The following is a 27,236-nucleotide window of genomic DNA, read 5'->3' as shown; positions in this document are numbered from 1 at the left end:
AATGCTGACGTCACTTCTGCAACAACAACAGAGTCAGTTACCATTGAACCTACCACAGAGGCCTACATTACGACAGAGGCTACTATGAATGCTGACGTCACTTCTGCAACAACAACAGAGTCAGTTACCATTGAACCTACCACAGAGGCCGACATTACGACAGAGGCTACAACGAATGCTGACGTCACTTCTGCAACAACAACAGAGTCAGTTACCATTGAACCTACCACAGAGGCAGACATTACGACAGAGGCTACTACGAATGCTGACGTCACTTCTGCAACAACAACAGAGTCAGTTACTATTGAAGCTACCACAGTGGCCGACATTACGACAAAGACTACTACGAATGCTGACGTAACATCTGCAACAACAACTGAGTCAGTTACCATTGAAGCTACCACAGAGGCCGACATTACGGCAGAGGCCACTACGAATGCTGACGTCACTTCTGTAACAACAACTGAGGCAGTTACCATTGAACCTACAACAAAGGCCGACATTACGACAGGGGCTACTACGAATGCTGACGTCACTTCTGCAACAACAACAGAGTTAGTCACCATTGAACCTACCACAGAAGCCGACATTACGACAGAGGCTACTACGAATGTTGACGTCACTTCTGCAACAACAACAGAGTCAATTACCATTGAACCTACCACAGAGGCCGACATTACGACAGAGGTTACTACGAATGCTGACGTCACTTCTGTAACAACAACAGAGTCAGTTACCATTGAACCTACAACAGAGGCCGACATTACGACGCAGGCTACTACGAATGCTGACGTCACTTCTGCAACAACAACAGAATCAGTTACCATTGAAGCTACCACAGAGGCCGACATTACGACAGAGGTTACTACGAATGCTGACGTCACTTTTGAAACAACAACAGAGTCAGTTACCATTAAAGCTACCACAGAGGCCGACATTACGACAGAGGCTACTACGAATGCTGACGTCACTTCTGCAACAACAACAGAGTCAGTTACCATTGAAGCTACCACAAGAGCCGATATTACGACAGAGGCTACTACGAATGCTGACGTCACTTCTGCAACAACAACAGAGTCAGTTACCATTGAACTTACAACAGAGGCCGACACTACGACAGAGGCTACTACGAATGCTGACGTCATTTCTGCAACAACAACAGAGTCAGTTACCATTGAACCTACCACAGAGGCCGACATTACGACAGAGGCTACTATCAATGCTGACGTCACTTCTGCAACAACCACAGAATCAGTTAGCATTGAACCTACCACAGAGGCCGACATTACGACAGAGGCTACTACGAATGCTGACGTCACTTCTGCAACAACAACAGAGTCAGTTACCATTGAAGCTACCACAGAGGCCGACATTACGACAGAGGCTACTACGAATGCTGACGTCACTTCTGCAACAACAACTGAGTCAGTTACCATTGAACCTACTATAGAGGCCGACATTACGACAGAGGCTACTACGAATGCCGACGTCACTTCTGCAACAACAACGGAGTCAGTTACCATTCAACCTACCACAGAGGCCGACATTACGACAGAGGCTACTACGAAAGCTGACGTCACTTCTGCAACAACAACTGAGTCAGTTAGCATTGAAGCTACCACAGAGGCCGACATTACGACAGAGGCTACTACGAATGCTGACGTCACTTCTGCAACAACAACAGAGTCAGTTACCATTGAACCAACCACAGAAGCCGACATTACGACAGAGGCTACTACGAATGCTGACGTCACTTCTGCAACAACAACAGAGTCAGTTACCATTGAACCTACCACAGAGGCCGACATTACGACAGAGGCTACAACGAATGCTGACGTCACTTCTGCAACAACAACAGAGTCAGTTACCATTGAACCTACCACAGAGGCAGACATTACGACAGAGGCTACTACGAATGCTGACGTCACTTCTGCAACAACAACAGAGTCAGTTACTATTGAAGCTACCACAGTGGCCGACATTACGACAAAGACTACTACGAATGCTGACGTAACATCTGCAACAACAACTGAGTCAGTTACCATTGAAGCTACCACAGAGGCCGACATTACGGCAGAGGCCACTACGAATGCTGACGTCACTTCTGTAACAACAACTAAGGCAGTTACCATTGAACCTACAACAAAGGCCGACATTACGACAGGGGCTACTACGAATGCTGACGTCACTTCTGCAACAACAACAGAGTTAGTCACCATTGAACCTACCACAGAAGCCGACATTACGACAGAGGCTACTACGAATGTTGACGTCACTTCTGCAACAACAACAGAGTCAATTACCATTGAACCTACCACAGAGGCCGACATTACGACAGAGGTTACTACGAATGCTGACGTCACTTCTGTAACAACAACAGAGTCAGTTACCATTGAACCTACAACAGAGGCCGACATTACGACGCAGGCTACTACGAATGCTGACGTCACTTCTGCAACAACAACAGAATCAGTTACCATTGAAGCTACCACAGAGGCCGACATTACGACAGAGGTTACTACGAATGCTGACGTCACTTTTGAAACAACAACAGAGTCAGTTACCATTAAAGCTACCACAGAGGCCGACATTACGACAGAGGCTACTACGAATGCTGACGTCACTTCTGCAACAACAACAGAGTCAGTTACCATTGAAGCTACCACAAAGGCCGATATTACGACAGAGGCTACTACGAATGCTGACGTCACTTCTGCAACAACAACAGAGTCAGTTACCATTGAACTTACAACAGAGGCCGACACTACGACAGAGGCTACTACGAATGCTGACGTCATTTCTGCAACAACAACAGAGTCAGTTACCATTGAACCTACCACAGAGGCCGACATTACGACAGAGGCTACTATCAATGCTGACGTCACTTCTGCAACCACCACAGAGTCAGTTAGCATTGAACCTACCACAGAGGCCGACATTACGACAGAGGCTACTACGAATGCTGACGTCACTTCTGCAACAACAACAGAGTCAGTTACCATTGAAGCTACCACAGAGGCCGACATTACGACAGAGGCTACTACGAATGCTGACGTCACTTCTGCAACAACAACTGAGTCAGTTACCATTGAACCTACTACAGAGGCCGACATTACGACAGAGGCTACTACGAATGCTGACGTCACTTCTGCAACAACAACAGAGTCAGTTACCATTGAACCTACCACAGAGGCCGACATCACGACAGAGGCTACTACGAATGCTGACGTCACTTCTGCAACAACAACAGAGTCAGTTACCATTGAAGCTACCACAGAGGCCGACATTACGACAGAGGTTACTACGAATGCTGACGTCACTTCTGCAACAACAACAGAGTCAGTTACCATTAAACCTACCACAGTGGCCGACATTACGACAGAGGCTACTACGAATGCTGACGTCACTTCTGCAACAACAACAGAGTCAGTTACCATTGAAGCTACCACAGAGGCCGACATTACGACAGAGGCTACTACGAATGCTGACGTCACTTCTGCAACAACAACAGAGTCAGTTACCATTGAACCTACAACAGAGGCCGACACTACGACAGAGGCTACTACGAATGCTGACGTCACTTCTGCAACAACAACAGAGTCAGTTAGCATTGAACCTACCACAGATGCCGACATTACGACAGAGGCTACTACGAATGCTGACGTCACTTCTGCAACAACAACAGAGTCAGTTAGCATTGAACCTACCACAGAAGCCGACATTACGACAGAGGCTACTACGAATGTTGACGTCACTTCTGCAACAACAACAAAGTCAATTACCATTGAACCTACCACAGAGGCCGACATTACGACAGAGGTTACTACGAATGCTGACGTCACTTCTGTAACAACAACAGAGTCAGTTACCATTGAACCTACAACAGAGGCCGACATTACGACGCAGGCTACTACGAATGCTGACGTCACTTCTGCAACAACAACAGAATCAGTTACCATTGAAGCTACCACAGAGGCCGACATTACGACAGAGGTTACTACGAATGCTGACGTCACTTCTGCAACAACAACAGAATCAGTTACCATTGAAGCTACCACAGAGGCCGACATTACGACAGAGGCTACTACGAATGCTGACGTCACTTCTGCAACAACAACAGAGTCAATTACCATTGAAGCTACCACAAAGGCCGATATTACGACAGAGGCTACTACGAATGCTGACGTCACTTCTGCAACAACAACAGAGTCAGTTACCATTGAACTTACAACAGAGGCCGACACTACGACAGAGGCTACTACGAATACTGACGTCATTTCTGCAACAACAACAGAGTCAGTTACCATTGAACCTACCACAGAGGCCGACATTACGACAGAGGCTACTATCAATGCTGACGTCACTTCTGCAACCACCACAGAGTCAGTTAGCATTGAACCTACCACAGAGGCCGACATTACGACAGAGGCTACTACGAATGCTGACGTCACTTCTGCAACAACAACAGAGTCAGTTACCATTGAAGCTACCACAGAGGCCGACATTACGACAGAGGCTACTACGAATGCTGACGTCACTTCTGCAACAACAACTGAGTCAGTTACCATTGAACCTACTACAGAGGCCGACATTACGACAGAGGCTACTACGAATGCTGACGTCACTTCTGCAACAACAACAGAGTCAGTTACCATTGAACCTACCACAGAGGCCGACATTACGACAGAGGCTACTACGAATGCTGACGTCACTTCTGCAACAACAACAGAGTCAGTTACCATTGAAGCTACCACAGAGGCCGACATTACGACAGAGGTTACTACGAATGCTGACGTCACTTCTGCAACAACAACAGAGTCAGTTACCATTAAACCTACCACAGAGGCCGACATTACGACAGAGGCTACTACGAATGCTGACGTCACTTCTGCAACAACAACAGAGTCAGTTACCATTGAAGCTACCACAGAGGCCGACATTACGACAGAGGCTACTACGAATGCTGACGTCACTTCTGCAACAACAACAGAGTCAGTTACCATTGAACCTACAACAGAGGCCGACATTACGACAGAGGCTACTACGAATGCTGACGTCACTTCTGCAACAACAACAGAGTCAGTTAGCATTGAACCTACCACAGAGGCCGACATTACGACAGAGGCTACTACGAATGCTGACGTCACTTCTGCAACAACAACAGAGTCAGTTAGCATTGAACCTACCACAGAGGCCGACATTACGACAGAGGCTACTACGAATGCTGACGTCACTTCTGCAACAACAACAGAGTTAGTTACCATTGAAGCTACCACAGAGGCCGACATTACGACAGAGGCTACTACGAATGCTGACGTCACTTCTGCAACAACAACAGAGTCAGTTACCATTGAAGCTACCACAGAGGCCGACATTACGACAGAGGTTACTAGGAATGCTGACGTCACTTCTGCAACAACAACAGAGTCAGTTACCATTAAATCTACCACAGAGGCCGACATTACGACAGAGGCTACTACGAATGCTGACGTCACTTCTGCAACAACAACAGAGTCAGTTACCATTGAAGCTACCACAGAGGCCGACATTACGACAGGGGCTACTACGAATGTTGACGTCACTTCTGCAACAACAACAGAGTCAGTTACCATTGAACCTACAACAGAGGCCGACACTACGACAGAGGCTACTACGAATGCTGACGTCACTTCTGCAACAACAACAGAGTCAGTTAGCATTGAACCTACCACAGAGGCCGACATTACGACAGAAGCTACTACGAATGCTGACGTCACTTCTGCAACAACAACAGAGTTAGTTACCATTGAAGCTACCACAGAGGCCGACATTACGACAACGGCTACTACGAATGCTGACGTCACTTCTGCAACAACAACAGAGTCAGTTGCCATTGAAGCTACCACAGAGGCCGACATTACGACAGAGGCTATTACGAATGCTGACGTCACTTCTGCAACAACAACAGAGTCAGTTACCATTGAACCTACCACAGAGGCCGACATTACGACAGAGGCTACTACGAATGCTGACGTCATTTCTGCAACAACAACAGAATCAGTTACCATTAAAGCTACCACAGAGGCCGACATTACGACAGGGGCTACTACGAATGCTGACGTCACTTCTTCAACAACAACAGAGTCAGTTACCATTGAACCTACAACAGAGGCCGATATTACGACAGAGACTACTACGAATACTGACGTCACTTCTGCAACAACAACAGAGTCAGTTACCATTGAACCTACAACAGAGGCCGACATTACGACAGAGGCTACTACGAATGCTGACGTCACTTCTGCAACAACAACAGAGTCAATTAGCATTGAAGCTACCACAGAGGCCGACATTACGACAGAGGCTACTACGAATGCTGACGTCACTTCTGCAACAACAACAGAGTCAGTTACCATTGAAGCTACCACAGAGGCCGACATTACGACAGAGGCTACTACGAATGCTGACGTCACTTCTGCAACAACAACAGAGTCAGTTACCATTGAAACTACAACAGAGGCCGACATTACGACAGAGGCTACTACGAATGCTGACGTCACTTCTGCAACAACAACTGAGTCAGTTAGCATTGAAGCTACCACAGAGGCCGACATTACGACAGAGGCTACTACGAATGCTGACGTCACTTCTGCAACAACAACAGAGTCAGTTACTATTGAAGCTACCACAGAGGCCGACATTACGACAGAGGCTACTACGAATGCTGACGTCACTTCTGCAACAACAACAGAGTTAGTTACCATTAAACCTACCACAGAGACCAACATTACAACAGAGGCTACTACGAATGCTGACGTCACTTCTGCAACAACAACAGAGTCAGTTATCATTGAACCTACCACAGAGGCCGACATTACGACAGAGGCTACTACGAATGCTGACGTCACATCTGCAACAACAACAGAGTCAGTTACCATTGAAGCTACCACAGAGGCCGACATTACGGCAGAGGCTACTACGAATGCCGACGTCACTTCTGCAACAACAACAGAGTCAGTTACCATTGAACCTACCACAGAGGCCGACATTACGACAGAGGCTACTACGAATGCTGACGTCACTTCTGCAACAACAACTGAGTCAGTTAGCATTGAAGCTACCACAGAGGCCGACATTACGACAGAGGCTACTACGAATGCTGACGTCACTTCTGCAACAACAACAGAGTTAGTTACCATTAAACCTACCACAGAGACCAACATTACAACAGAGGCTACTACGAATGCTGACGTCACTTCTGCAACAACAACAGAGTCAGTTATCATTGAACCTACCACAGAGGCCGACATTACGACAGAGGCTACTACGAATGCTGACGTCACATCTGCAACAACAACAGAGTCAGTTACCATTGAAGCTACCACAGAGGCCGACATTACGGCAGAGGCTACTACGAATGCCGACGTCACTTCTGCAACAACAACAGAGTCAGTTACCATTGAACCTACCACAGAGGCCGACATTACGACAGAGGCTACTACGAATGCTGACGTCACTTCTGCAACAACAACTGAGTCAGTTAGCATTGAAGCTACCACAGAGGCCGACATTACGACAGAGGCTACTACGAATGCTGACGTCACTTCTGCAACAACAACAGAGTCAGTTACCATTGAAGCTACCACAGAGGCCGACATTACGGCAAAGGCGACTACGAATGCTGACGTCACTTCTGCAACAACAACAGAGTCAGTTACCATTAAACCTACCACAGAGGCCGACATTACGACAGAGGCTACTACGAATGCTGACGTCACTTCTGCAACAAGTGAACCGGTTTCTATTGAAGCTACCACAAAGGCCTACATTACGACAGAGGCTATTACTAATGCTGACGTCACTTCTGCAACAACAACTGAGTCAGTTACCATTGAACCTACCACAGAGGGCGACATTACGGCAGAGGCTACTACAAATGCTGACGTCACTTCTGCAACAACAACAGAATCAGTTACCATTGAACCTACCACAGAGGCCGACATTACGACAGAGGCTACTACGAATGCTGACGTCACTTCTGCAACAACAACAGAGTCAGTTACCATTGAACCTACCACAGAAGTCGACATTACGACAGAGGCTACTACGAATGCTGACGTCACTTCTGCAACAACAACAGAGTCAGTTACCATTGAACCTACCACAGAGGCAGACATTACGACAGAGGCTACTACGAATGCTGACGTCACTTCTGCAACAACAACAGAGTCAGTTGTCATTGAACCTACCACAGTGGCCGACATTACGACAGAGGCTACTACGAATGCTGACGTCACATCTGCAACAACAACAGAGTCAGTTACCATTGAAGCTACCACAGAGGCCGACATTACGGCAGAGGCCACTACGAATGCTGACGTCACTTCTGCAACAACTACTGAGTCAGTTACCATTGAAACTACCACAGAGGCCGACATTACGACAGAGGCTATTACGAATGCTGACGTCACTTCTGCAACAACAACAGAGTCAGTTACCATTGAAGCTACCACAGAGGCCGACATTACGGCAGAGGCTACTACGAATGCTGACGTCACTTCTGCAACAACAACAGAGTCAGTTACCATTGAACCTACTACAGAGGCCGACATTACGACAGAGGCTACTACGAATGCTGACGTCACTTCTGCAACAACAACAGAGTCAGTTACCTTTGAACCTACCACTGGGGACGACATTACGACAGAGGCTACTACGAATGCTGACGTCACTTCTGCAACAACAACAGAGTCAGTTACCATTGAACCTACCACTGATGCTGACATTACGACAGAGGCTACTACGAATGCTGACGTCACTTCTGCAACAACAACAGAGTCAGTTACCATTGAACCTACCACAGAGGCCGACATTACGACAGAGGCTACTACGAATGCTGACGTCACTTCTGCAACAACAACAGAGTCAGTTAGGATTGAACCTACCACAGAGGCCGACATTACGACAGAGGCTACTACGAATGCTGACGTCACTTCTGCAACAACAACAGAGTCAGTTATCATTGAACCTACCACAGAGGCCGACATTACGACAGAGGCTATTACGAATGCTGACGTCACATCTGCAACAACAACAGAGTCAGTTACCATTGAAGCTACCACAGAGGCCGACATTACGGCAGAGGCTACTGCGAATGCCGACGTCACTTCTGCAACAACAACAGAGTCAGTTACCATTGAACCTACCACAGAGGCCGACATTACGACAGAGGCTATTACGAATGCTGACGTCACTTCTGCAACAACAACTGAGTCAGTTAGCATTGAAGCTACCACAGAGGCCGACATTACGACAGAGGCTACTACGAATGCTGACGTCACTTCTGCAACAACAACAGAGTCAGTTACCATTGAAGCTACCACAGAGGCCGACATTACGGCAGAGGCGACTACGAATGCTGACGTCACTTCTGCAACAACAACAGAGTCAGTTACCATTGAACCTACCACAGAGGCCGACATTACGACAGAGGCTACTACGAATGCTGACGTCACTTCTGCAACAACAACAGAGTCAGTTACCTTTGAACCTACCACAGAGGTCGACATTACGACAGAGGCTACTACGAATGCTGACGTCACTTCTGCAACAACAACAGAGTCAGTTACCATTGAACCTACCACAGAGGCAGACATTACGACAGAGGCTACTACGAATGCTGACGTCACTTTTGCAACAACAACAGAGTCAGTTGTCATTGAACCTACCACAGTGGCCGACATTACGACAGAGGCTACTACGAATGCTGACGTCACATCTGCAACAACAACAGAGTCAGTTACCATTGAAGCTACCACAGAGGCCGACATTACGGCAGAGGCCACTACGAATGCTGACGTCACTTCTGCAACAACAACTGAGGCAGTTACCATTGAAACTACCACAGAGGCCGACATTACGACAGAGGCTATTACGAATGCTGACGTCACTTCTGCAACAACAACAGAGTCATTTACCATTGAAGCTACCACAGAGGCCGACATTACGGCAGAGGCTACTACGAATGCTGACGTCACTTCTGCAACAACAACAGAGTCAGTTAGCATTGAACCTACTACAGAGGCCGACATTACGACAGAGGCTACTACGAATGCTGACGTCACTTCTGCAACAACAACAGAGTCAGTTACCTTTGAACCTACCACTGGGAACGACATTACGACAGAGGCTACTACGAATGCTGACGTCACTTCTGCAACAACAACAGAGTCAGTTACCATTGAACCTACCACAGAGGCCGACATTACGACAAAGGCTACTACGAATGCTGACGTCACTTCTGCAACAACAACAGAGTCAGTTAGCATTGAACCTACCACAGAGGCCGACATTACGACAGAGGCTACTACAAATGCTGACGTCACTTCTGCAACAACAACAGAGTCAGTTACCATTGAACCTACTACAGAGGCCGACATTACGACAGAGGCTACTACGAATGCTGACGTCACTTCTGCAACAAGAGAACCAGTTACTATTGAAGCTACCACAGAGGCCGACATTACGACAGAGGCTATTACGAATGCTGACGTCACTTCTGCAACAACAACAGAATCAGTTACCATTGAACCTACCACAGAGGCCGACATTACGACAGAGGCTACTACGAATGCTGACGTCACTTCTGCAACAACAACAGAGTCAGTTAGCATTGAACCTACTACAGAGACCGACATTACGACAGAGGCTACTACGAATGCTGACGTCACTTCTGCCACAACAACAGAGTCAGTTACCATTGAACCTACCACTGGGGCCGACATTACGACAGAAGCTACTACGAATGCTGACGTCACTTCTGCAACAACAACAGAATCAGTTACCATTGAAGCTACCACAGAGGCCGACATTACGACAGAGGCTACTACGAATGCTGACGTCACTTCTGCAACAACAACAAAATCAGTTACCATTGAACCTACCACAGAGGCCGACATTACGACAGAGGCTACTACGAATGCTGACGTCACTTCTGCAACAACAACAGAATTAGTTACCATTGAAGCTACCACAGAGGCCGACATTACGACAAAGGCTACTTCGAATGCTGACGTCACTTCTGCAACAACAACAGAGTCAGTTAGCATTGAAACTACCACAGAGGCCGACATTACGACAGAGGCTACTACGAATGCTGACGTCACTTCTGCAACAACAACAGAGTCAGTTACCATTGAACCTACCACAGAGGCCGACATTACGACAGAGGCTACTACGAATGCTGACGTCACTTCTGCAACAACAACAGAGTCAGTTACCATTGAAGCTACCACAGAGGCCGACATTACGACAGAGGCTACTACGAATGCTGACGTCACTTCTGCAACAACAACAGAGTCAGTTACCATTGAACCTACCACAGAGGCCGACATTACGACAGAGGCTACTACGAATGCTGACGTCACTTCTGCAACAACAACAGAACCAGTTACTATTGAACTTACCACAGAGGTCGACATTACGACAGAGGCTATTACGAATGCTGACGTCACTTCTGCAACAAAAACTGAGTCAGTTACCATTGAACCTACCACAGAGGCCGACATTACGGCAGGGGCTACTACGAATGCTGACGTCACTTCTGCAACAACAACAGAGTCAATTAGCATTGAACCTACTACAGAGGCCGACATTACGACAGAGGCTACTACGAATGCTGACTTCACTTCTGCAACAACAACAGAGTCAGTTACCATTGAACCTACCACTGGGGCCGACATTACGACAGAGGCTACTACGAATGCTGACGTCACTTCTGCAACAACAACAGAGTCAGTTACCTTTGAACCTACCACTGGGAACGACATTACGACAAAGGCTACTACGAATGCTGACGTCACTTCTGCAACAACAACAGAGTCAGTTACCATTGAACCTACCACTGATGCTGACATTACGACAGAGGCTACTACGAATGCTGACGTCACTTCTGCAACAACAACAGAGTCAGTTACCATTGAACCTACCACAGAGGCCGACATTACGACAGAGGCTACTACGAATGCTGACGTCACTTCTGCAACAACAACAGAGTCAGTTAGCATTGAACCTACCACAGAGGCCGACATTACGACAGAGGCTACTACGAATGCTGACGTCACTTCTGCAACAACAACAGAGTCAGTTACCATTGAACCTACTACAGAGGCCGACATTACGACAGAGGCTACTACGAATGCTGACGTCACTTCTGCAACAAGAGAACCAGTTACTATTGAAGCTACCACAGAGGCCGACATTACGACAGAGGCTATTACGAATGCTGACGTCACTTCTGCAACAACAACTGAGTCAGTTACCATTGAACCTACCACAAAGGCCGACATTACGACAGAGGCTACTACGAATGCTGACGTCACTTCTGCAACAACAACAACAGAATCAGTTACCATTGAACCTACCACAGAGGCCGACATTACGACAGAGGCTACTACGAATGCTGACGTCACTTCTGCAACAACAACAGAGTCAGTTAGCATTGAACCTACTACAGAGACCGACATTACGACAGAGGCTACTACGAATGCTGACGTCACTTCTGCAACAACAACAGAGTCAGTTACCATTGAACCTACCACTGGGGCCGACATTACGACAGAAGCTACTACGAATGCTGACGTCACTTCTGCAACAACAACAGAATCAGTTACCATTGAAGCTACCACAGAGGCCGACATTACGACAGAGGCTACTACGAATGCTGACGTCACTTCTGCAACAACAACAGAGTCAGTTACCATTGAACCTACCACAGAGGCCGACATTACGACAGAGGCTACTACGAATGCTGACGTCACTTCTGCAACAACAACAGAGTCAGTTACCATTGAAGCTACCACAGAGGCCAACATTACGACAGAGGCTACTACGAATGCTGACGTCACTTCTGCAACAACAACAGAGTCAGTTACCATTGAACCTACCACAGAGGCCGACATTACGACAAAGGCTACTACGAATGCTGACGTCACTTCTGCAACAACAACAGAACCAGTTACTATTGAACTTACCACAGAGGTCGACATTACGACAGAGGCTATTACGAATGCTGACGTCACTTCTGCAACAAAAACTGAGTCAGTTACCATTGAACCTACCACAGAGGCCGACATTACGGCAGGGGCTACTACGAATGCTGACGTCACTTCTGCAACAACAACAGAGTCAATTAGCATTGAACCTACTACAGAGGCCGACATTACGACAGAGGCTACTACGAATGCTGACTTCACTTCTGCAACAACAACAGAGTCAGTTACCATTGAACCTACCACTGGGGCCGACATTACGACAGAGGCTACTACGAATGCTGACGTCACTTCTGCAACAACAACAGAGTCAGTTACCATTGAACCTACCACTGGGGCCGACATTACGACAGAGGCTACTACTAATGCTGACGTCACTTCTGCAACAACAACAGAGTCAGTTACCATTGAAGCTACCACAGATGCCGACATTACGACAGAGGCTACTACGAATGCTGACGTCACTTCTGCAACAACAACAGAGTCAGTTAGCATTGAACCTACCACAGAGGCCGACATTACGACAGAGACTACTAAGAATGCTGACGTCACTTCTGCAACAACAACAGAGTCAGTTACCATTGAACCTACCACAGAGGCCGACATTACGACAGAGGCTACTACGAATGCTGACGTCATTTCTGCAACAACAACAGAGTCAGTTACCATTAAACCTACCACAGAGGCCGACATTACGACAGAGGCTACTACGAATGCTGACGTCACTTCTGCAACAACAACTGAGTCAGTTACCATTGAACCTACCACAGAGGCCAACATTACGACAGAGGCTACTACGAATGCTGACGTCACTTCTGCAACAACAACAGAGTCAGTTAGCATTGAACCTACCACAGAGGCAGACATTACGACAGAGGCTACTACGAATGCTGACATCACTTCTGCAACAAAAACTGAGTCAGTTACCATTGAACCTACCACAGAGGCCGACATTACGGCAGGGGCTACTACGAATGCTGACGTCACTTCTGCAACAACAACAGAGTCAATTAGCATTGAACCTACCACAGAGGCCGACATTACGACAGAGGCTACTACGAATGCTGACGTCACTTCTGCAACAACAACAGAGTCAGTTACCATTGAACCTACCACTGGGGCCGACATTACGACAGAGGCTACTACGAATGCTGACGTCACTTCTGCAACAACAACAGAGTCAGTTACCATTGAACCTACCACTGGGGCCGACATTACGACAGAGGCTACTACTAATGCTGACGTCACTTCTGCAACAACAACAGAGTCAGTTACCATTGAAGCTACCACAGATGCCGACATTACGACAGCGGCTACTACGAATGCTGACGTCACTTCTGCAACAACAACAGAGTCAGTTAGCATTGAACCTACCACAGAGGCCGACATTACGACAGAGACTACTAAGAATGCTGACGTCACTTCTGCAACAACAACAGAGTCAGTTTCCATTGAACCTACCACAGAGGCCGACATTACGACAGAGGCTACTACGAATGCTGACGTCACTTCTGCAACAACAACAGAGTCAGTTACCATTAAACCTACCACAGAGGCCGACATTACGACAGAGGCTACTACGAATGCTGACGTCACTTCTGCAACAACAACTGAGTCAGTTACCATTGAACCTACCACAGAGGCCGACATTACGACAGAGGCTACTACGAATGCTGACGTCACTTCTGCAACAACAACAGAGTCAGTTAGCATTGAACCTACCACAGAGGCCGACATTACGACAGAGGCTACTACGAATGCTGACATCACTTCTGCAACAACAACAGAATCAGTTACCATTGAACCTACCACAGAGGCCGACATTACGACAGAGGCTACTACGAATGCTGACGTCACTTCTGCAACAACAAAAGAGTCAGTTACCATTGAACCTACCACAGAGGCAGACATTACGACAGAGGCTACTACGAATGCTGACGTCACTTCTGCAACAACAACAGAATCAGTTACTATTGAACCTACTACAGAGGCCGACATTACGACAGAGGCTACTACGAATGCAGACGTCACTTCTGCAACAACAACAGAGTCAGTTACCATTGAACCTACCACAGAGGCCGACATTACGACAGAGGCTACTACGAATGCTGACGTCACTTCTGCAACAAGAGAACCAGTTACTATTGAAGCTACCACAGAGGCCAACATTACGACAGAGGCTATTACGAATGCTGACGTCACTTCTGCAACAACAACAGAGTCATTTACCATTGAACCTACCACAGAGGCAGACATTACGACAGAGGCTACTACGAATGCTGACGTCACTTCTGCAATAACAAACGAATCAGTTACCATTGAACCTACCACTGGCGCCGACATTACGACAGAGGCTACTACGAATGCTGACGTCACTTCTGCAACAACAACAGAGTCAGTTACCATTGAACCTACCACTGGGGCCGACATTACGACAGAGGCTACTACTAATGCTGACGTCACTTCTGCAACAACAACAGAGTCAGTTACCATTGAAGCTACCACAGATGCCGACATTACGACAGCGGCTACTACGAATGCTGACGTCACTTCTGCAACAACAACAGAGTCAGTTAGCATTGAACCTACCACAGAGGCCGACATTACGACAGAGACTACTAAGAATGCTGACGTCACTTCTGCAACAACAACAGAGTCAGTTACCATTGAACCTACCACAGAGGCCGACATTACGACAGAGGCTACTACGAATGCTGACGTCACTTCTGCAACAACAACAGAGTCAGTTACCATTAAACCTACCACAGAGGCCGACATTACGACAGAGGCTACTACGAATGCTGACGTCACTTCTGCAACAACAACTGAGTCAGTTAGCATTGAACCTACCACAGAGGCAGACATTACGACAGAGGCTACTACGAATGCTGACATCACTTCTGCAACAACAACAGAATCAGTTACCATTGAACCTACCACAGAGGCCGACATTACGACAGAGGCTACTACGAATGCTGACGTCACTTCTGCAACAACAAAAGAATCAGTTACCATTGAACCTACCACAGAGGCCGACATTACGACAGAGGCTACTATGAATGCTGACGTCACTTCTGCAACAACAACAGAATCAGTTACTATTGAACCTACTACAGAGGCAGACATTACGACAGAGGCTACTACGAATGCAGACGTCACTTCTGCAACAACAACAGAGTCAGTTACCATTGAACCTACCACAGAGGCCGACATTACGACAGAGGCTACTACGAATGCTGACGTCACTTCTGCAACAAAAGAACCAGTTACTATTGAAGCTACCACAGAGGCCGACATTACGACAGAGGCTATTACGAATGCTGACGTCACTTCTGCACCAACAACAGAGTCATTTACCATTGAACCTACCACAGAGGCAGACATTACGACAGAGGCTACTACGAATGCTGACGTCACTTCTGCAATAACAAACGAATCAGTTACCATTGAACCTACCACTGGCGCCGACATTACGACAGAGGCTACTACGAATGCTGACGTCACTTCTGCAACAACAACAGAGTCAGTTACCATTGAACCTACCACTGGGGCCGACATTACGACAGAGGCTACTACTAATGCTGACGTCACTTCTGCAACAACAACAGAGTCAGTTACCATTGAAGCTACCACAGATGCCGACATTACGACAGCGGCTACTACGAATGCTGACGTCACTTCTGCAACAACAACAGAGTCAGTTAGCATTGAACCTACCACAGAGGCCGACATTACGACAGAGACTACTAAGAATGCTGACGTCACTTCTGCAACAACAACAGAGTCAGTTACCATTGAACCTACCACAGAGGCCGACATTACGACAGAGGCTACTACGAATGCTGACGTCACTTCTGCAACAACAACAGAGTCAGTTACCATTAAACCTACCACAGAGGCCGACATTACGACAGAGGCTACTACGAATGCTGACGTCACTTCTGCAACAACAACTGAGTCAGTTAGCATTGAACCTACCACAGAGGCAGACATTACGACAGAGGCTACTACGAATGCTGACATCACTTCTGCAACAACAACAGAATCATTTACCATTGAACCTACCACAGAGGCCGACATTACGACAGAGGCTACTACGATTGCTGACGTCACTTCTGCAACAACAAAAGAGTCAGTTACCATTGAACCTACCACAGAGGCCGACATTACGACAGAGGCTACTATGAATGCTGACGTCACTTCTGCAACAACAACAGAATCAGTTACTATTGAACCTACTACAGAGGCAGACATTACGACAGAGGCTACTACGAATGCAGACGTCACTTCTGCAACAACAACAGAGTCAGTTACCATTGAACCTACCACAGAGGCCGACATTACGACAGAGGCTACTACGAATGCTGACGTCACTTCTGCAACAACAACAGAGTCAGTTAGCATTGAACCTACCACAGAGGCCGACATTACGACAGAGGCTACTACGAATGCTGACATCACTTCTGCAACAACAACAGAATCAGTTACCATTGAACCTACCACAGAGGCCGACATTACGACAGAGGCTACTACGAATGCTGACGTCACTTCTGCAACAACAAAAGAGTCAGTTACCATTGAACCTACCACAGAGGCAGACATTACGACAGAGGCTACTACGAATGCTGACGTCACTTCTGCAACAACAACAGAATCAGTTACCATTGAACCTACTACAGAGGCAGACATTACGACAGAGGCTACTACGAATGCAGACGTCACTTCTGCAACAACAACAGAGTCAGTTACCATTGAACCTACCACAAAGGCCGACATTACGACAGAGGCTACTACGAATGCTGACGTCACTTCTGCAACAAGAAAACCAGTTACTATTGAAGCTACCACAGAGGCCGACATTACGACAGAGGCTATTACGAATGCTGACGTCACTTCTGCAACAACAACAGAGTCATTTACCATTGAACCTACCACAGAGGCAGACATTACGACAGAGGCTACTACGAATGCTGACGTCACTTCTGCAATAACAAACGAATCAGTTACCATTGAAACTACCACAGAGGCCGATATTACGACAGAGGCTACTACGAATGCTGACGTCACTTCTGCAACAACAACAGAATCAGTTACCATTGAAGCTACCACAGAGGCCGACATTACGACAAAGGCTACTACGAATGCTGACGTCACTTCTGCAACAACAACAGAATCAGTTACCATTGAACCTACCACAAAGGTCGACATTACAACAAAGGCTACTACGAATGCTGACGTCACTTCTGCAACAACAACAGTGTCAGTTACCATTGAAGCTACCACAGAGGCCGACATTACGGCAGAGGCTACTACGAATGCTGACGTCACTTCTGCAACAACAACTGAGTCAGTTACCATTGAACCTACCACAGAGGCCGACATTACGACAGAGGCTACTACGAATGCTGACGTCACTTCTGCAACAACAACAGAGTCAGTTACCATTAAACCTACCACAGAGGCCGACATTACGACAGAGGCTACTACGAATGCTGACGTCACTTCTGCAACAACAACTGAGTCAGTTACCATTGAACCTACCACAGAGGCCGACATTACGACAGAGGCTACTACGAATGCTGACGTCACTTCTGCAACAACAACAGAGTCAGTTACCATTGAACCTGCCACAGAGGCCGACATTACGACAGAGGCTACTACGAATGCTGACGTCACTTCCGCAACAACAACAGAGTCAGTTACCATTGAAGCTACCACAGAGGCCGACATTACGACAGAAGCCACTACGAAATCTGACGTCACTTCTGTAACAACAACTGAGGCAGTTACCATTGAAGCTACCACAGAGGCCGACATTACGACAGAGGCTACTACGAATGCTGACGTCACTTCTGCAACAACAACAGAGTCAGTTAGCATTGAACCTACCACAGAGGCCGACATTACGACAGAGGCTACTACGAATGCTGACGTCACTTCTGCAACAACAACAGAGTCAGTTAGCATTGAACCTACCACAGAGGCCGATATTACGACAGAGGCTACTACGAATGCTGACGTCACTTCTGCAACAACAACAGAATCAGTTACCATTGAAGCTACCACAGAGACCGACATTACGACAGAGGCTACTACGAATGCTGACGTCACTTCTGCAACAACAACAGAGTCAGTTAGCATTGAACCTACCACAGAGGCAGACATTACGACAGAGGCTACTACGAATGCAGACGTCACTTCTGCAACAACAACAGAGTCAGTTACCATTGAACCTACCACAGAGGCAGACATTACGACAGAGGCTACTACGAATGCTGACGTCACTTCTGCAACAACAACAGAGTCAGTTACCATTGAACCTACCACAGAAGCAGACATTACGACAGAGGCTACTACGAATGCTAACGTCACTTCCGCAACAACAACAGAATCAGTTACCCTGGAACCTACCAAAGAGGTCGACATTACAACTGAGGCTACTACGAATGCTGACGTCACTTCTGCAACAACAACAGATTCAGTTACCATTGAACCTACCACAGAGGCCGACATTACGACAGAGGCTACTACGAATGCTGACGTGACTTCTGCAACAACAACAGAATCAGTTACCATTGAAGCTACCACAGAGGCCGACATTACGACAGAGGCTACTACGAATGCTGACGTCACTTCTGCAACAACAACAGAGTCAGTAACCCTGGAAGCTTCCACAGAGGCCGACATTACGACAGAGGCTACTACGAATGCTGACGTCACTTCTGCAACAACAACAGAGTCAGTTAGCATTGAACCTACCACAGAGGCCGACATTACGACAGAGGCTACTACGAATGCTGACGTCACTTCTGCAACAACAACAGAATCACTTACCATTGACCCTACCACAGAGGCCAACATTATGACAGAGGCTACTACGAATGCTGACGTCACTTCTGCAACAACAACAGAATCACTTACCATTGAACCTACCACAGAGGCCGACATTACAACAGAGGCTACTACGAATGCTGACGTCACTTCTGTAACAACAACAGATTCAGTTACCATTGAACCTACCACAGAGGCCGACATTACGACAGAGGCTACTACGAATGCTGACGTCACTTCTGCAACAACAACAGAGTCAGTTACCATTGAACCTACCACAGAGGCCGACATTACGGCAGAGGCGACTACGAATGCTGACGTCACTTCTGCAACAACAACAGAATCAGTTACCATTGAACCTACTACAGAGGCCGATATTACGACAGAGGCTACTACGAATGCTGATGTCACTTCTGCAACAACAACAGAATCAGTTACCATTGAACCTACCACAGAGGCCGACATTACGACAGAGGCTACTACGAATGCTGACGTCACTTCTGCAACAACATCAGAATCAGTTACCATTGAACCTACCACAGAGGCCGACATTACGACAGAGGCGACTACGAATGCTGACGTCACTTCTGCAACAACAACAGAATCAGTAACCCTGGATGCTACTACAGAGGCCGACATTACGACAGAGGCTACTACGAATGCTGACGTCACTTCTGCAACAACAACAGAGTCAGTTAGCATTGAACCTACCACAGAGGCCGACATTACGACAGAGGCTACTACGAATGCTGACGTCACTTCTGCAACAACAACAGAATCACTTACCATTGACCCTACCACAGAGGCCGACATTATGACAGAGGCTACTACGAATGCTGACGTCACTTCTGCAACAACAACAGAATCACTTACCATTGAACCTACCACAGAGGCCGACATTACAACAGAGGCTACTACGAATGCTGACGTCACTTCTGCAACAACAACAGATTCAGTTACCATTGAACCTACCACAGAGGCCGACATTACGACAGAGGCTACTACGAATGCTGACGTCACTTCTGCAACAACAACAGAGTCAGTTACCATTGAACCTACCACAGAGGCCGACATTACGGCAGAGGCGACTACGAATGCTGACGTCACTTCTGCAACAACAACAGAATCAGTTACCATTGAACCTACTACAGAGGCCGATATTACGACAGAGGCTACTACGAATGCTGATGTCACTTCTGCAACAACAACAGAATCAGTTACCATTAAACCTACCACAGAGGCCGACATTACGACAGAGGCTACTACGAATGCTGACGTCACTTCTGCAACAACATCAGAATCAGTTACCATTGAACCTACCACAGAGGCCGACATTACGACAGAGGCGACTACGAATGCTGACGTCATTTCTGCAACAACAACAGAATCAGTAACCCTGGATGCTACTACAGAGGCCGACATTACGACAGAGGCTACTACGAATGCTGACGTCACTTCTGCAACAACAACAGAATCAGTTACCATTGAACCTACCACAGAGGCCGACATTACGACAGAGGCTACTACGAATGCTGACGTCACTTCTGCAACAACAACAGAGTCGGTTACCATTGAAACTACCACAGAGGCCGACATTACGACAGAGGCTACTACGAATGCTGACGTCACTTCTGCAACAACAACAGAGTCGGTTACCATTGAAACTACCACAGAGGCCGACATTACGACAGAGGCTACTACGAATGCTGACGTGACTTCTGCAACAACAACAGAATCAGTTACCATTGAAGCTACCACAGAGGCCGACATTACGACAGAGGCTACTACGAATGCTGACGTCACTTCTGCAACAACAACAGAGTCAGTAACCCTGGAAGCTTCCACAGAGGCCGACATTACGACAGAGGCTACTACGAATGCTGACGTCACTTCTGCAACAACAACAGAGTCAGTTAGCATTGAACCTACCACAGAGGCCGACATTACGACAGAGGCTACTACGAATGCTGACGTCACTTCTGCAACAACAACAGAATCACTTACCATTGACCCTACCACAGAGGCCGACATTATGACAGAGGCTACTACGAATGCTGACGTCACTTCTGCAACAACAACAGAATCACTTACCATTGAACCTACCACAGAGGCCGACATTACAACAGAGGCTACTACGAATGCTGACGTCACTTCTGTAACAACAACAGATTCAGTTACCATTGAACCTACCACAGAGGCCGACATTACGACAGAGGCTACTACGAATGCTGACGTCACTTCTGCAACAACAACAGAGTCAGTTACCATTGAACCTACCACAGAGGCCGACATTACGGCAGAGGCGACTACGAATGCTGACGTCACTTCTGCAACAACAACAGAATCAGTTACCATTGAACCTACTACAGAGGCCGATATTACGACAGAGGCTACTACGAATGCTGATGTCACTTCTGCAACAACAACAGAATCAGTTACCATTGAACCTACCACAGAGGCCGACATTACGACAGAGGCTACTACGAATGCTGACGTCACTTCTGCAACAACATCAGAATCAGTTACCATTGAACCTACCACAGAGGCCGACATTACGACAGAGGCGACTACGAATGCTGACGTCACTTCTGCAACAACAACAGAATCAGTAACCCTGGATGCTACTACAGAGGCCGACATTACGACAGAGGCTACTACGAATGCTGACGTCACTTCTGCAACAACAACAGAGTCAGTTAGCATTGAACCTACCACAGAGGCCGACATTACGACAGAGGCTACTACGAATGCTGACGTTACTTCTGCAACAACAACAGAATCACTTACCATTGACCCTACCACAGAGGCCGACATTATGACAGAGGCTACTACGAATGCTGACGTCACTTCTGCAACAACAACAGAATCACTTACCATTGAACCTACCATAGAGGCCGACATTACAACAGAGGCTACTACGAATGCTGACGTCACTTCTGCAACAACAACAGATTCAGTTACCATTGAACCTACCACAGAGGCCGACATTACGACAGAGGCTACTACGAATGCTGACGTCACTTCTGCAACAACAACAGAGTCAGTTACCATTGAACCTACCACAGAGGCCGACATTACGGCAGAGGCGACTACGAATGCTGACGTCACTTCTGCAACAACAACAGAATCAGTTACCATTGAACCTACTACAGAGGCCGATATTACGACAGAGGCTACTACGAATGCTGATGTCACTTCTGCAACAACAACAGAATCAGTTACCATTGAACCTACCACAGAGGCCGACATTACGACAGAGGCTACTACGAATGCTGACGTCACTTCTGCAACAACATCAGAATCAGTTACCATTGAACCTACCACAGAGGCCGACATTACGACAGAGGCGACTACGAATGCTGACGTCACTTCTGCAACAACAACAGAATCAGTAACCCTGGATGCTACTACAGAGGCCGACATTACGTCAGAGGCTACTACGAATGCTGACGTCACTTCTGCAACAACAACAGAATCAGTTACCATTGAACCTACCACAGAGGCCGACATTACGACAGAGGCTACTACGAATGCTGACGTCACTTCTGCAACAACAACAGAGTCGGTTACCATTGAAACTACCACAGAGGCCGACATTACGACAGAGGCTACTACGAATGCTGACGTCACTTCTGCAACAACAACAGAGTCGGTTACCATTGAAACTACCACAGAGGCCGACATTACGACAGAGGCTACTACGAATGCTGACGTCACTTCTGCAACAACAACAGAGTCACTAACCCTGGAAGCTAACACAGAGGCCGACATTACGACAGAGGCTACTACGAATGCTGACGTCACTTCTGCAACAACAACAGAATCAGTAACCATTGAAGCTACCACAGAGGCCAACATTACGACAGAGGCTAATACGAATGCTGACGTCACTTCTGCAACAACCACAGAGTCAGTTACCATTGAACCTACCACAGAGGCCGACATTACGACAGAAGCTACTACGAATGCTGACGTCACTTCTGCAACAACAACAGAATCAGTTACCATTGAACCTATCACAGAGGCCGACATTACGACAGAGGCTACTACTAATGCTGACGTCACTTCTGCAACAACAACAGAGTCAGTTACCATTGAACCTACCACAGATGCCGACATTACGACAGAAGCTACTACGAATGCTGACGTCACTTCTGCAACAACAACAGAGTCAGTTACCATTAAACCTACCACAGAGGTCGACATTACGACAGAGGCTACTACGAATGCTGACGTCACTTCTGCAACAACAACAGAGTCAGTTACCATTGAACCTACCACAGAGGCCGACATTACGACAGCGGCTACTACGAATGCTGACGTCACTTCTGCAACAACAACAGAATCAGTTACCATTGAACCTACCACAGGGGCCGACATTACGACAGAGGTTACTACGAATGCTGACGTCACTTCTGCAACAACAACAGAATCAGTTACCATTGAACCTACCACAGGGGCCGACATTACGACAGAGCTTACTACGAATGCTGACGTCACTTCTGCAACAACGACAGAGTCATTTACCATTGAACCTACCACAGAGGCAGACATTACGACAGAGGCTACTACGAATGCTGACGTCACTTCTGCAACAACAACAGAGTCAGTTACCATTGAAGCTACCACAGAGGCCGACATTACGACAGAGGCTACTACGAATGCTGACGTCACTTCTGCAACAACAACAGAGTCAGTTACCATTGAACCTACCACAGGGGCCGACATTACGACAGAGGCTACTACGAATGCTGACGTCACTTCTGCAACAACAACAGAATCAGTTACCATTGAACCTACCACAGAAGCTGTCATTACGACAGAGGCTACTACGAATGCTGACGTCACTTCTGCAACAACAACAGAGTCAGTTACCATTGAAGCTACCACAAAGGCCGACATTACGACAGAGGCTACTACGAATGCTGACGTCACTTCTGCAACAACAACCGAGTCAGTTACCATTGAAACTACCACAGAGGCCGACATTACGACAGAGGCTACTACGAATGCTGACGTCTCTTCTGCAACAACAACAGAATTAGTTACCATTGAAGCTACCACAGAACCCAACATTTCGACAGAGGCTACTACGAATGCTGACGTCACTTCTGCAACAACAACAGAATCAGTTACCATTGAAGCTACCACAGAGGCCGACATTACGACAGAGGCTACTACGAATGCTGACGTCACTTCTGCAACAACAACAGAGTCAGTTACCATTGAACCTACCACAGAGGCCGACATTACGACAGAGGCTACTACGAATGCTGACGTCACTTCTGCAACAACAACAGAGTCAGTAACCCTGGAAGCTACTACAGAGGCCGACATTACGACAGAGGTTACTACGAATGCTGACGTCAATTCTGCAACAACAACGGTGGCCGACAATACCACAAAAACAACGTCATCGCCTGACGTCATTACTGTAACAACAACATCCAACGTTACCTTGGCAACTACAGCAGTGGCCGACAATACAACAGAAACTACGTCATCGCCTCACGTCAATACTGCAACTACAACTAATCCAAGTACAACTAAAGCTAATTCAAGTACAACAACAACTGATTCAAGTACAACAACTATTGCAAGTACAACAACGATTAATTTAAGTACAACAACTAATGCAAGTACAACAACGATTGATTCAAGTACATCTACACCAACAACAACTAATGCAAATACAACAACGATTGATTCAAGTACAACAACACCAACTACAACTAATTCAAGTACAACAACGATTGATTCAAGTACAATTACAGTTGATTTGAGCACTACACCTAATTCAAATACAACTTTAACGACTGATTCAATTGTAACTAATTCAACTACAGCTATAGGCACAACCACACAACCTTTAACAACTTCTGCAGTTAGCACAACAATTCCTTTGACAACTACTGGTATAATTTTAGGTAAACATGTTATTAATATTAAAAGTTTGGTTTAAATCCTTCTATACAGTTGCAGTAATTCGTTTTCTTTATTCAACAGATAATTTAACAGCCTTGCCTAATAGGTAATTCACGATTTTTTAGTTGATTTGTTTATTTTTTATGTTTTTTTACAGTCAATGAATGCCTATTGCCTACTTCGTGCACAGGCTCTAACAGTTTCTGTGTAGACACAATATTATCTTTTGAATGTCGTTGTATTCCTGGTTCCTATTTTTCAATCGAATTAAACGCATGTGATTCAGGTATTGGAATATTTTATTGCGATTATAAATATTTTTTTAGACTTCACGACCCAAACATGGAGAAACATTTGTTACCGTGACCTAAGTAACAAGTTGTTTTTAGCAGTATTGAGTATTATAGATTATAATTGCCCTGATGTAGTAAAGTGTTCTAACCACTACACAAAGCTGTCGGTTAATTTTTTTACAGTTTATTATAGACATAAATAAAACTCTTTTATGTGAAAATTTTAGATTCAATTTAAACGCTATAAACAGTTCATTTAAATATAAATAATGGCTAAATTTTATTATACATTTTAAATCTCAAATTGTTAGCAATTTTTACAAAACAAATTTTAATTTTTTAATATTATTTAAAGCGTTGGAGTACGGGGGTATTTTATATTTAACACCACAACCCAACCGAATAGCTAGAGCAATTTCAATAGCAACCAACGCTGTCACAAGCAGTGATGTTGAAGAATATGTAAGTTTTAGTAGTGTAAATTAATTAAAAACTACATATGAAATATAAACTTTTTTTTGCAATTTTATAAACTCAAACTAAATGTAAAATGTAAATAACATTATATTTTTTACTTAGAGTCTTTAATGATTTGGGCACGACTAAGACCGTTATCTTTATATAATAGAATTTGGTATAAATATAACTTATGTCCAATTTAAAGGATTCAATGTAAGTACAACTACTTTCGCTTATGGTAGGCGGGTAAATTTGTTGTTAGCAATTATTAGTATAGAGTTGGGGCCATTTTACGACAAATCTTAGTATAGGGCGGGCTTTTGAACTGGTTAAGGATAAATTTAACTTTATTTTTATGTTTAGTTATATTCAATATATAAGGATGATGATGGCTTTTTAAACGTAACCGTCCCAGAAAGTGCAGACGGTTTGACTTATAATTATTTGTTATATTATGCTTCGGATACGGAAGTTACACCCGAAGAAATACAAGCAACGTTTGTTAACGCAACACAGAATGTAAGTTGGTAAAAACATGCGTTATACTTCAATCTTATATATTTTTTAATTGCTGGTTAAATATGGGTAGGTAAACTATGCCTGCAATTATTCGGTACTTCAATAAAAGATAATATTGTATAAGTTTGTTACAATATTAGTTTAAACATTATGCAATATGCTATCTTGAGACTAAAAAACA

The 27,236-nt window shown here is 46.0% G+C and overlaps 1 protein-coding gene across 1 annotated transcript in view; it reads left to right on the top strand.

The window, feature by feature from the left end:
• The window catches only part of LOC145741199 (uncharacterized), a 44,728-nt gene that overhangs the window by 13,909 nt on the left and 3,583 nt on the right, over positions 1-27,236 (top strand). Inside the window, exons 3-6 of the mRNA XM_082558743.1 lie at positions 23,380-25,786; positions 25,942-26,070; positions 26,433-26,539; positions 26,900-27,055. Coding sequence (XP_082414869.1) covers positions 23,380-25,786; positions 25,942-26,070; positions 26,433-26,539; positions 26,900-27,055 — 2,799 coding nt within the window. The remainder of the gene's footprint in view (positions 1-23,379; positions 25,787-25,941; positions 26,071-26,432; positions 26,540-26,899; positions 27,056-27,236) is intronic.

This window comes from Corella eumyota, chromosome 2, assembly GCF_963082875.1.
Source record: "Corella eumyota chromosome 2, kaCorEumy4.1, whole genome shotgun sequence".
Classification (NCBI taxonomy): Eukaryota; Metazoa; Chordata; class Ascidiacea; order Phlebobranchia; family Corellidae; genus Corella; species Corella eumyota.
This window is presented reverse-complemented; position numbering and strand designations above follow the sequence as displayed.